The 13,912-nt window shown below is 43.0% G+C and overlaps 1 protein-coding gene across 1 annotated transcript in view; it reads left to right on the top strand.

The window, feature by feature from the left end:
* The window catches only part of LOC121541550 (GDNF family receptor alpha-2), an 87,822-nt gene that overhangs the window by 60,610 nt on the left and 13,300 nt on the right, over positions 1-13,912 (top strand). Inside the window, exons 5-6 of the mRNA XM_041850628.1 lie at positions 11,790-11,983; positions 12,283-12,470. Of these exons, the coding sequence (XP_041706562.1) occupies positions 11,790-11,983; positions 12,283-12,470 (382 nt within the window). The remainder of the gene's footprint in view (positions 1-11,789; positions 11,984-12,282; positions 12,471-13,912) is intronic.

Here is a 13,912-nt window from a genome sequence, read left to right as displayed (position 1 = left end):
CATGACTGCATGGCCAGGCACGACTCCAACACCATCATTAAGTTTGCCGGCAACACAACAGTGGTAGGCCTGATCAAGACAAAGGAGATGATTGTGGAATACAGGAAAAAAAAGAGGACTGAGCACGCCCCCATTCTCATCGACGGGGCTGTAGTGGAACAGGTTGAGAGCTTCAAGTTCCTTTGTGTCCACATCAGCAACGAACTATCATGGTCCAAACACACCAAGACAGTCGTGAAGAGGGCACGACAAAGCCTATTCCCCCTCAGGAGACTGAAAACATTTGGCATGGGTCCTCAGATCCTCAAAAAGTTCTACAGCTGCACCATCGAGAGCATCCTGACTGGTTGCATCACCACCTGGTATGGAAACTGCTCGGCCTCCGACCGCAAGGCACTACAGAGGGTAGTGCGTACGGCCCAGTACATCACTGGGGCCAAGCTTCCTGCCATCCAGGACCTCTATACCAGGCGGTGTCAGAGGAAGGCCCTCAAAATTGTCAAAGACTCCAGCCACCCTAGTCATAGACTGTTCTCTCTGCTACCGCACGGCAAGCGGTACCAGAGCGCCAAGTCTAGGTCCAAAAGGCTTCTCAACAGCTTCTACCCCCAAGCCATAAGACTCCTGAACAGCTAATCATGGCTACCCGGACAGTCTGCACTGCACACCCACCCCCACCCCGTCCCCCTTTTTTACTCTGCTGCTACTCTGTTTATTATTTATGCATAGTCACTTTAACTCTACCCACATGTACATATAACCTCAATTCCCTCGACTAGCTGGTGCCCCCGCACATTGACTCTGCACCGGTACCCCCCTGTATATAGCCTCCCTAGTATTATTTTATTTTACTGCTGCTCTTTAGTTATTTGCTTTTTTTTTTTACTTAACACTTTTTAAATATTTTTTTTACTTAGCATTGTTGGTTAAGGGCTTGTAAATAAGCATTTCACTGTAATGTCTACACCTGTTGTATTCGGCGCATGTGGCAAATAAAATTTAATTTGATTTAATTTGAGCTTGCTATCTAGCTAACGCTAGGATCTCATGTCATGTCAATGGAGGAGTGGGTGAGTGACTGACATTTTCCCTTCATATCATTTTTCAGTGGCTATACTGTACACAGCTAGAGATGCAGGTGACAGTTGGTTAGCTAGCAAGAACTTGAATAACTGCTATCCAGTTAGCATATCACTAGTGTTCGCAAATTCACTCTGGCTATCTACTCCGATTTCAGAGCACTCTCGTCTGAGTGTGACAGAGCGCAGAATAATTGATGAATTTACGAACACGCAACACCCACTGACCCCGCACATTGACTCGGTACCGGTACCCCCTGTATATAGCCTCATTATTGTTATTTTATTGTGTTACTATTTTTATTTTTATTTATTTTTTTGACTTTATTTTCTTAACTCTATTTTCTTAAAACTGCATTGTTGGTTAAGGGCTTGTAAGTAAGCATTTCACGGTAAGGTCTACACCTGTTGTATTCGCCGCATGTGACAAATACAATTTCATTTGATTTGAAATGGCCGACCGGTGTCAGTAAATGTAGGCAAAGAAAGTAATAGTTAGTCTCGAACGCCCTAGATAAAATGTAAACAGCCTAACCAGCTCTGCTAGGGTGAGTAAAATGGTCAGAGTAAGGTGTTCTCTCATTTGTGTCTGGAAGTAACTAACTAGCAAGCTAGCCAACTTTAGCTAGTTAGCTTTGGGTGCTTGGTTGGGACAATTAGGCTACAATTCCCCATCGTTTATCAGTGCAATTTTGACAGCCAGCTAACTGAAAAAGTTTGAGGTTTACCTAATGTTCCTTCGTTAGATGTTAGCTATCTTTCTCTGGCTAACATTAGTTGTTGATATTTTTGTTGTTGTTGTGCCTAACTGATGGAGAGATAGCCTACCTTTTCATGGTTGTTTGATTAATAGAACTGTAAAGTTCCCAAATGTAAGAGGACTCCCAAGTGGTATTGACATATTTGCAGAAATCCATTTATGTGTATTTTGTGGCTTTTGGCGAATGCGTTCTAATGATCTAAAGTCGCGCTGTTGCAAAAGATGGTGAACACACAGTCCAGTTCAAAGTGAATGATGGCAGGCCTGTGTAGCAAATAAAGGCCTACTGTAGCTCTGATTGGCTATGGCGCCCCGGTCTGCGTAGACTCTGTTCCTGGACGAGACAGATGTTTTTATTCGGTTTTATTTACTGCAGTTAATTGTCCAATCACGCGGCCGCTTTCCCACTCTATATTTCTGTAGAATTTTCACAAATGCCTTTGTCACGGATTCAGCCGAGGCTGCCCCTCCTCCTTGCTCGGGCAGGCTTCGGCGTTCGTCGTCCCCGGAATACTAGCTGCTACCGATCTATGTTTCTGTGTTTGACTTGTTCGGTCTTTATTGTGTACACCTGTTTCCCATTCTGTTGTATTGTCTTCCCTATATAACCCTCTGTCTTTCATTGTGTGTCGTGTGTGATTGTATTCGTCATCGGCAGTAGTTCGTGTGCGGGTTGTTTTCCTCCCTGTGTGGAGGTTGTTTATACTCTGGTTACTTTCGAGTAAAGTACGTTTCCAGTAAGCTCTGTGTCCTGCGTTTGACTTCGCCCACCGCATTCACTGACGCTCTGACAGCCTTAGTATACACTACCGGTCAAAAGTTTTAGAACACCTACTCATTCAAGGGTTTTTCTTTATTTTTACTATTTTCTACAATGTATAATAATAGTGAAGACATCAAAACTACGAAATAACACATGTGGAATCAAAAAAGTGTTAAACAAATCAAAATATATTTTATATTTGAGATTCTTCAAATAGCCACCCTTTGCTTGATGACGGCTTTGTGCACTCTTGGCATTCTCTCAACCAGCTTCACCTGGGATGCTTCTCCAACAGTCTTGAAAGAGTTCCCACATATGCTGAGCACTTGTTGGCTGCTCTTCCTTCACTCTGCTGTCCAACTCATTCCAAACCATCTCAATTAGGTTGAGGTCGAGTGATTGTGGAGGCCAGGTCATCTGATGCAGCACTCCATCACTCTCCTTCTTGGTAAAATAGCACAGACTGGAGGTGTGTTGGGTCATTGTCCTGTTGAAAAACAAATGATAATGCCACTAAGCCCAAACCAGATGGGATGGCGTATCGCTGCAGAATGCTGTGGTAGCCATGCTGGTTAAGTGTGCCTTGATTTCTAAATAAATCACAGACAGTGTCACCAGCAAAGCACCCCCACACCATGCGGTGGGAAATACACATGCGGAGATCATCCGTTCACCCACATCGCATCTCACAAAGACACGGCGGTTGGAACAAATTTCCACCAGTCTAATGTCCATTGCTCGTGTTTCTTGGCCCAAGTAAGTCTCTTCTTCTTATTGGTGTCCTTTAGTAGTGATTTCTTTGCAGCAATTCGACCACGAAGGCCTGATTCACACAGTCTCCTCTGAACAGTTGATGTTGAGATATGTCTGTAACTTGAACTCTCTGAAGCATTTATTTCGGCTGCAATTTCAGAGGCTGGTAACTCTAACTTTCAACAAGGCACACCTGTTAATTGAAATGCATTCCAGGTGACTACCTCATGAAGCTGGTTGAGAGAATACCAAGCGTGTACAAAGCTGTCATCAAGGCAAAGGGTGGCTATTTGAAGAATCTCAAATATAAAATATATTTTGATTTGTTTAACACTTTTTTGGTTACTACATGATTCCATGTGTGTTATTTCATAGTTTTGATATCTTCACTATTATTCTACAATGTAGAAAATAGTAAAAATAAAGAAAAATCCTTGAATGAGTAGGTGTTCTAAAACTTGCGACCGGTAGTGTACGTAATTCCTAAACAGTCTAAGAATTTTTGAAAACGGGAAAATGACCATATCTAAGTGCTCGTTTGTCAGATTTTTTTAAAGCCTCATATTCTTCCTGGGGGTGTATATGAACAGATTTTAATAAGATTTCATGTTGCTAAAATGCTGTCAGTTCCAGTTTAAGTTTAGGCATTCATTCCGAATGGTTAAGTTAAGGGTTAAGGTTTTGGATAGGTTTAAAACGGAAAACGTGTGCCTAATACTTGGATTGAATACTCAACCCTCTGAGCCAGAGCTGGAGCTTGCGGCTTTCTCCCATCCACCATCCCTGTCCACAACTCCCTAGCAAACTGCAAGCCTAGTTGATGGTAAACCATTACCCCAAGTGGCCGGCTTTTAAGCAATCTCCCGACATCCTTGGTACATGGATGGACATAGAATTTCGCGACCTGGCTGTGCAAACGTGCAGTGTGTGTATGCTTGAGTGTGAAATTGCATGTGTGTGTGTTTGTGCATGCCTGCTATTGTGCTAGCCTGCTACATGCACATTTGCTCTTTTGTGTGTGTTCTTTGCAGTACGTCTGAGTACAGGGGACTCTAGACATTGATCATTATCTAAGTGAGGGGGTTTGAGTACATTCCATGTTTGGTTCTGTTTTATCAGTCTCTGGTTCTAACAAGGTTCCTCTTCTTTCATCTGACACATCATAGCTCTGTCTGTACAGCAGTGGAGGCTGCTGAGGGGAGGACGGCTCATAATAATGTCTGGAATGGAGTAAATGGAATGGCATTAACCACATGGAAACCACATGTTTGATGTATTTGATACCATTCCATTGACTCCATTCCAGCCATTATTATGAGCCGTCCTCCCCTCAGCATCCTCCTCTGCTGTACAGTTCGCTCTGCTCAGTTCTGTCTAGCTTCATCTATACATCTCCATATCTTTTTCTACCATATTCTTTCCATCTATCTAACTCTACAGATATCTGTGTGCATGTGCTTGTGCACATATGCGTTTGTGTTTTATGTCTGTGTATGTGTGTGTGTGTGTGTGGCTTTGGTCAGGCTAGCCAGCTGTGTCTATGCTGCTCTCAGGCGTCTCTCTTGATCTCTCCTCTTTTCCCCTCCTTGTCAAATCCCTTTCCTTTTCCTCTCCTCACTTCGCCAGTTTCCCATCTTCCTCTCTCCTCTTCCCTCACTCCCCCCTCTCTCTGACCTTGTTAGATCATGTCTCGATGCAGTGTGGTTGTGTGTGTGTGTGTGTGGGGGGGGGCAGCAGTTGAGAAGCTGCCTGACTGCAGCACTTTAATAAAACATATGTGTAAGACACTGTGTATGTGTTAAAATGTGTGTGTGTGTGTGTGCGTGCATGCATGTGTACGCATCTGAATGCATGTGTGTGTGTGTGTCTGGGGGCAAGGCTTTGTGTGTAGATGCCGTAAAGGCTGAATGAGAGAGATAACAGCTGACCCAGGGCAACACTCTAATTGGCCCATGCACTCACTCTGGATGTTGCTCTCTCTCTCTCTATCTCGCTCTCTCTGTCTCTCTCTCTCTCCATCTCTATCGCTTCCTCTCATGGGATCCCTCACTTTTCCCCCTGAATACTTTAGTACAGGAAGGAGAGGAGAGGAGGATTGACATGAGATTAAGAGATAGACAGGGCCTTGGGCTATGGGGTTGAGACTCTTTAACAAAAGCCCTCGCACCTATGCGCCAGCACGCGCACGAACACACACACACACACACAAACACAAACCAACCATGTCACCCGTGATACAAGTCAGTATTTGATGCCAATCTTTGTCTGGATAGGAGGCCTACGTGGAGAGGGGGGGAAGAGGAGGAGAGGGGAGGAGGGAGAGACGAGTGAAACGGAGAGAGCAAGAGAGAGAGACAGAAAGAGAGAGGGGATAGAGAGAGTCAGAGGTGGGGAAAGGAGAGGAATTAGGTAGGCCAGAGAGAGAGAAGGAGAGAGCACCATCATTTGGTGACGATAAGGAAGGAACCAATGATTTATACTCTAGGTGCTGTTTTGAAGCCACCGCGCCTCCATCTTGGCATTCGTCCACCATTGTAAAAATATGTTTTAAAGCTATAGAAAAGCATTTATTAATTTGTTTTTGCAACATTTATTCTATTGCAGACACCTTAATGTACAGTACCAGTCAAAGGTTTGGACACACCTACTCATTCAAGGGTTTTTCTTTATTTTTACTATTTTCTACATTGTAGAATAATAGTGGAGACATAAAAAACTATGAAATAACACATATGGAATAATGTAGTAACCAAAAAAGTGTTAAACAAATGAAAATATATTTTATATTTGAGATTCTTCAAATTGCCACCCTTTGCCTTGATGACAGCTTTGCACACTCTTGGCATTCTCTCAACCAGCTTCACCTGGAATGCTTTTCCAACAGTCTTGAAGGAGTTCCCACATATGCTGAGCACTTGTTGGCTGTTTTTTCTTCACTCTGCGGTCCGACTCATCCCAAACCATCTTAATTGGGTTGAGGTCAGGGGATTGTGGAGGCCAGGTCATCTGATGCAGCACTCCATCACTCTCATTCTTGGTAAAATAGCCCTTACATAGCCTAGAGGCTATGTAAGGGCTATTTTTCTGTTGAAAAACAAATGATAGTCCCACAAAGCCCAAACCAGATGTGATGGCGTATCACTGCAGAATGCTGTGGTAGCCATGCTGGTTAAGTGTGCCTTGAATTCTAAATAAATGACAGACAGTGTCACCAGCAAAGCACCCCCACACCATAACACCTCCTCCTCCATGCTTTACGGTGGGAAATACAAATGCTGAGATCATCCGTTCACCCACACCGCGTCTCACAAAGCCACGGCGGTTGGAACCAAAAATCTCAAATTTGGACTCCAGACCAAAGGACAGATTTCCAACGGTCTAATGTCCATTGCTCGTGTTTCTTGGCCCAAGCAAGTCTCTTCTTATTATTGGTGTCCTTTAGTAGTGGTTTCTTTGCAGAAATTCGATCATGAAGGCCTGACTCACACAGTCTCCTCTGAACAGTTTATGTTGAGATGTGTCTGGTACTTGAACTCTGTGAAGCATTTATTTGGGCTGCAGTTTCAGAGGCTGGTAACTCTAATGAACTTATCCTCTGCAGCAGAGGTAACTCTGGGTCTTCCATTCCAGTGGCGGTCCTCATGAGAGCCAGTTTCATCATAGTGTTTGATGGTTTTTGCGACTGCACTTGAAGAAACATTCAAAGTTCTTGAAATGTTTCATATTGACTGACCTTCATGTCTTAAAGTAATGATGGACTGTTGCTTCTCTTTGCTTATTTGAGCTGTTCTTGCCATAATATGGACTTAGTTTTTTTTCCCAAATAGGGCAATCTTCTGTATACCCCCCTACCTTGTCACAACACAACTGATTGGCTCAAACACATTAAGAACTAATAAATTCCACAAATTAATCTTTAAGAAGGCACACCTGTTAATTGAAATACATTCCAGGTGACTACCTCATGAAGCTGTTTGAGAGAATGCCAAGAGTGTGCAAAGATGTCATCAAGGCAAAGGGTGGCTATTTGATATGTTTAAAACTTTTTTGGTTACTACATGATTCCATATGTCTTATTTCATGGTTTTGATATCTTCACTATTATTCTACAATATAAAAAATAGTAAAAATAAAGACAAACCCTTGAATGAGTAGTTGTGTCCAAACTTTTGACTGGTAGTGTATACAGTGGGGGAAAAAAGTATTTAGTCAGCCACCAATTGTGCAAGTTCTCCCACTTAAAAAGATGAGAGAGGCCTGTAATTTTCATCATAGTTACACGTCAACTATGACAGACAAAATGAGAAAAAAAAATCCAGAAAATCACATTGTAGGATTTTTAATGAATTTATTTGCAAATTATGGTGGAAAATAAGTATTTGGTCAATAACAAAAGTTTCTCAATACTTTGTTATATACCCTTTGTTGGCAATGACACAGTTCAAACGTTTTCTGTGAGTTTTCACAAGGTTTTCACACACTGTTGCTGGTATTTTGGCCCATTCCTCCATGCAGATCTCCTCTAGAGCAGTGATGTTTTGGGGCTGTCGCTGGGCAACACGGACTTTCAACTCCCTCCAAAGATTTTCTATGGGGTTGAGATTTGGAGACTGGCTAGGCCACTCCAGGACCTTGAAATGCTTCTTACGAAGCCACTCCTTCGTTGCCCGGGCGGTGTGTTTGGGATCATTGTCATGCTGAAAGACCCAGCCACGTTTCATCTTCAATGCCCTTGCTGATGGAAGGTTTTCACTAAAAATCTCACGATACATGGCCCCATTCATTCTTTCCTTTACACGGATCAGTCGTCCTTGTCCCTTTGCAGAAAAACATCCCCAAAGCATGATGTTTCCACCCCCATGCTTCACAGTAGGTATGGTGTTCTTTGGATGCAACTCAGCATTCTTTGTCCTTCAAACACGACGAGTTGAGTTTTTACCAAAAAGTTATATTTTGGTTTCATCTGACCATATGACATTCTCCCAATCCTCTTCTGGATCATCCAAATGCACTCTAGCAAACTTCAGACGGGCCTGGACATGTACTGGCTTAAGCAGGGGGACACGTCTAGCACTGCAGGATTTGAGTCCCTGGCGGCGTAGTGTGTTACTGATGGTAGGCTTTGTTACTTTGGTCCCAGCTCTCTGCAGGTCATTCACTAGGTCCCCCCGTGTGGTTCTGGGATTTTTGCTCACCGTTCTTGTGATCATTTTGACCCCACGGGGTGAGATCTTGCGTGGAGCCCCAGATCAAGGGAGATTATCAGTGGTCTTGTATGTCTTCCATTTCCTAATAATTGCTCCCACGGCAGGTAGCTTAGTGGTTAAGAGCATTGTGCCAGTAACCGAAAGGTTGCTGGTTCTAATCCCCGAGCCGACTAGGTGAAAAATCTGTCGATGTGCCCTTGAGCATGGCACTTAACCCTAATTGCTCCTGTAAGTCGCTCTGGATAAGAGCGTCTGCTAAATGGCAATTTTTTTATTTATTTTTATTTATTTCTTCAAACCAAGCTGCTTACCTATTGCAGATTCAGTCTTCCCAGCCTGGTGCAGGTCTACAATTTTGTTTCTGGTGTCCTTTGACAGCTCTTTGGTCTTGGCCATAGTGGAGTTTGGAGTGTGACTGTTTGAGGTTGTGGACAGGTGTCTTTTATACTGATAACAAGTTCAAACAGGTGCCATTAATACAGGTAACGAGTGGAGGACAGAGGAGCCTCTTAAAGAAGAAGTTACAGGTCTGTGAGAGCCAGAAATCTTGCTTGTTTGTAGGTGACCAAATACTTATTTTCCACCATAATTTGCAAATAAATTCATAAAAAATCCTACAATGTGATTTTCTGGATTTTTTTTCCTCAATTTGTCTGTCATAGTTGACGTGTACCTAAGATGAACATTACAGGCCTCTCTCATCTTTTTAAGTGGGAGAACTTGCACAATTGGTGGCTGACTAAATACTTTTTTTCCCCACTGTATGTTTTTATTATATTATGATCTAAACATTTAATTAACAGAGAAAATATGTAAAAATGTTCCTTAAAGTATAATTTTTGGAAAGTTATAGTGTTACTGTCTTTACTACAACAACAAAATAAATGTAATTTTGTCCTTGAAACATTTAATTGAAATACTGTAGAATTCCATTAATTCCTATGGAGGACAGCTCCTTCTGGGGAGTGCCAATATGGCTGACCGGTGGCTTCAAAGCCTCTCACTGGCCAATACATAGCATCAGCAATCCAGGGTTTATTAAATACATAATTGGAAGGAACACACAGCCAGGTAGCTAGAGACATACGCACAGCGTTCCCCAACATTCCCCAAGGCCATCCTCGCTGTAATTCAGTTTAATAGGAAAAACTGTTGATGCCTAAACCTTAAACACTTCGAAATTTGACAATTGTGAAACATGGAAGAACTTCTAATTCTGACATGAGACTTTGAGAGCTAGTTGCACACACAACCAAACCCTGATGTGAAATTTCCTACATGGCATTAGGCAATTTGAGCAACACACACACACACACACACACACACACACACACACACACACACACACACACACACTCACCACACATACCGGAAATGAATACAGACATCAGTACACACATCAGTAATTCTGTGCAGCTGGAAGGTGAAGCTGTAATGAAGTCGTTATTCTCCAGTCATTAAGGCTTGTCTACTTCAATCACCCTGAGCTCAGCTCATTTGACACGATCAATACACTACGAGGAGGAGGAGGAGGTGTGTGTGTGTCAGTGTGTGTGTGTGTGTCAGTGTGTGTGTCAGAGTTGCCCTACGGGGACCAATCCTGCTCTGTAAGGCTTGACAGACAGAACACACAGTGTTAGTCTACTATGGAAGCTAATACGCAGTGAGCTGACTTCACTATCGGAAACACTTATATCCAATGCCATCCGGCACTATTAGAAGTCTAATATAAGATGTGGAGTCTGAAATAAAAATGCTGATTTAGAATGTGTTCCCACTACAACAAACCGTGTCACCAAAATGAGAATAAGTGCTTGAACTTTACTAAACAGTTTATCCTACCCACTGACACTATTGTTTCTTTAGATTGTGTGTGTGTGTGTGTGTGTGTGTGTGTGTGTGTGTGTTTCTAGCTTAATTAAGTTTATATTTGGCCACAGTCACATTAGACCATGGTTCCCCAACTGGCGGTGGTTTTATTTGGCCCCCCAAGTGTTCTGAGCAACAAAGAAAACTATATTTTTTTGTGTGGAATTTCATTGTTGAACATAAAAGACTGTAAAAACACCAGGAAATCAGCCCCAAGTGATTTTAATTTAAGAAATCTGTTCCCATGTATTCCTAAAACGCTCTGTACTTCACATGTTTTAGTCAAACATTATATCTGTTTTGTTCTTCTTGCGGTCAATTTGCAGTCAACAAATTATTTGTAATTATGTTCCAGCCCCCCGACCATCCACTCCAGAAAAAATTGGCCCGCAGCTGAATGTAGTTGATGATCCTTGCGTTAGACTCTAGGGATGTGTAACAAGACAAGCACTGGGGTTATACACAGATTGTGTCTGTGTCTGTTAACTTTCAGTACTCATATTAGCCTTTTCTCTCCCTCTCTCAATTCAATTCAGTTCAAAGGGCTTTATTGGCATGGGAAACATATGTTTACATTGCCAAAGCAAGTGAAATAGATAATTAACTAAAGTGAAATAAACTATAAAAAATGTACAGTAAACATTACACTCACAAAAGTTCCAAAGGAATAGAGACATTTCAAATGTCATAGTATGGCTATATACAGTGTTGTAACGATGTGCAAATAATTAAAGTGCAAAAGGGAAAATAAATAAACATCAATATGGGTTGTATTTACAAAGGTGTTTGTTCTTCACTGGTTGCCCGTTTCTTGTGGCAACAGGTCACAAATCTTGCTGCTGTGATGTCTTTCACCTAATAGATATGGGAGTTTATCAAAATTGTGGGTCTGTGTAATCTGAGGGAAATAAGTGTCTCTAATATGGTCATTCATTTGGCAGGAGGTAAGGAAGTGCAGCTCAGTTTCCACCTCATTTTGGGGGCAGTGTGCACATAGCCTGTCTTCTCCTGAGAGCCAGGTCTGCCTACGGCGGCCTCTCTCAATAGCAAGGCTATGCTCACTGAGTCTGTACATAGTCAAAGCTTTCCTTCATTTTGGGTCAGTCACAGTGGTCAGGTATTCTGCCACTGTGTACTCACTGTGTTCTCTCTCTCTCTCTCTCTCTCTCTCTCTCTCTCTCTCTCTCTCTCTCTCTCTCTCTCTCTCTCTCTCTCTCTCTCTCTCTCTCTCGCTCTCTCTCTCTCTCTCTCTCTCTCTCTCTCTCTCTCTCTCTCTCTCTCTCTCTCTCTCTCTCTCTCTGTCTCTCTCTCTCTCTCTCTCTCTCTCTCTCGCTCTCTCAACCCCACCCCTCTCACAGACTCCTCTCTGTTTAAGGCCAACCCCTGCTCAGAGCCAGGGAAACCGTGTAACCCATGTCTTAACGCAGCCAAGGCCTGTAACCTCAACGAAACCTGCAAGAGACAACGCTCCAATTACATCGCTATCTGCAACAAGCCTCCTCAGCCCTCACAGGCCAACCAGGAGCCTTGCAGCCGCAAACGATGTCACAAGGTGGGTGGGGGTTGGACCTAAGTCTCAAATGACCCTATTCCCTAGTAATACACTACTTCTGACGAGAGTCCCATCTCATGATGGATGATGATGATGATGGTGATGATGATGGGAGTTTTTCCTATCCACCGTGCTTCTACATCTGCATTGCTTGCTGTTTGGGGTTTTAGGCTGGGTTTCTGTATAGCACATTGTGACATCTGCTGATGTAAAAAGGGCTTTATAAATACATTTTATTGATTGATTGATTGATGATGAAGATGACAATAATGATTGCAATTATTCCTGTGTGTCCCCAGGCGCTGCGTCAGTTTTTTGAGCGTGTGTCGTGGGAGCTGAGTTACCCCCTTTTGTTCTGCCCATGTCCTGACCAGGCCTGTGCAGAGAGACGTAGACAGACCATCGTACCTGCCTGCTCCCACCAGGAGAAACACAGACCCTCCTGTCTAGAGCTACGGCGCACCTGCCGCTCCGACACACTCTGCAGGTAGGCTACACACACTCAAGTGTACACACGCATTTGCACACGCATGCACAAACACACTTCCAAACACACACTCAAGTGTGTACACTCATCCACACACACATGCATGAACACACACTCATACACGAACACACACACACAACCATACACGCAGCGAGCGCTGGGAACAGAATATTTTGGCTGCCTCATGAATTTGATTTCCTCACTGCCTCCTACATAATGTCCCAAATAACCCAGCGGTTTGTTTGGGTGGTTTGGTGTGTGTGTGTACTGAAATGCTTTCAGGGTGATTTAGAGAGTGATAGAAAGAAAGACAGAGAGCAGAGATGGAGAGAGAAAGAAAAAGAATGAAGGTGAAGGTGTGATTAGGTGATTTTGAAGGAGTCAGGCGCAAGAGGGTAAATCACAGAATAACAGGATTTATTCTGAACCACAGAGTTACGCAGTAATGCGTAAAAACACTCCAGTGCGCCTGTTTTTGCAAGGCACATGAGGAATATTCCCAGCGATACAAAATACACGGTGCTCCACCGAACTTCTCTCTCCTCCACAATAAACAATCACACACAAAGACAAGGGGGCAGAGGGAACACTTATACAGGTACTGATGAGGGGATATGAACCAGGTATGTGTAATAAACTAGACAAAACAAATGGAATGATGAGATGAGGAGCAGCAGTGGCTAGAAGGCCGCTGACAACGAACGCTGAAGCCTGCCCGAACAAGGAGAGGAGGCAGCCTCGGAGGAAGTCGTGACAGAAGGGTAAAAAGAAAGAGAGAGCGAGCAGAGGAGAGAGTAAGAAAAAGAGTGAGCGGGGAAGAGAAAAAGAGAGAGAGAGAGAGAGAGAGAGGTAGATATATTAAGAGAGAGGTAGAGGATGGTAACTGCGGGTATACAGTTGAAGTCGGAAGTTTACATACACTTAGGTTGGAGTCATTAAAACTCGTTTTTCAACCACTCCACAAAATGTCTTGTTAACAAACTATAGTTTTGGGAAGTCGGTTAGGACATCTACTTTGTGCATGACACAAGTAATTTTTCCAACAATTGTTTACAGACAGATTATTTCACTTATAATTCACTGTATCACAATTCCAGTGAGTCAGAAGTTTACATACACTAAGTTGACGGTGCCTTTAAACAGCTTGGAAAATTCCAGAAAATGATGTCATGGCTTTAGAAGCTTCTGATAGGCTAATTGACATCATTTGAGTCAATTGGAGGTGTACCTGTGGATGTATTTCAAGGCCTACCTTCAAACTCAGTGCCTGTTTGCTTGACATCATGGGAAAATCAAAAGAATCAGCCAAGACCTCAGAAAAGAAAAGGTAGACCTCCACAAGTCTGGTTCATCATTGGAAGCAATTTCCAAATGCCTGAAGGTACCACATTCATCTGTACAAACAATAGTATGCAAGTATAAACACCATGGGATCACGCAGC

This window comes from Coregonus clupeaformis, chromosome 27 (assembly GCF_020615455.1).
Source record: "Coregonus clupeaformis isolate EN_2021a chromosome 27, ASM2061545v1, whole genome shotgun sequence".
Taxonomy (NCBI): Eukaryota; Metazoa; Chordata; class Actinopteri; order Salmoniformes; family Salmonidae; genus Coregonus; species Coregonus clupeaformis.
This window is presented reverse-complemented; position numbering and strand designations above follow the sequence as displayed.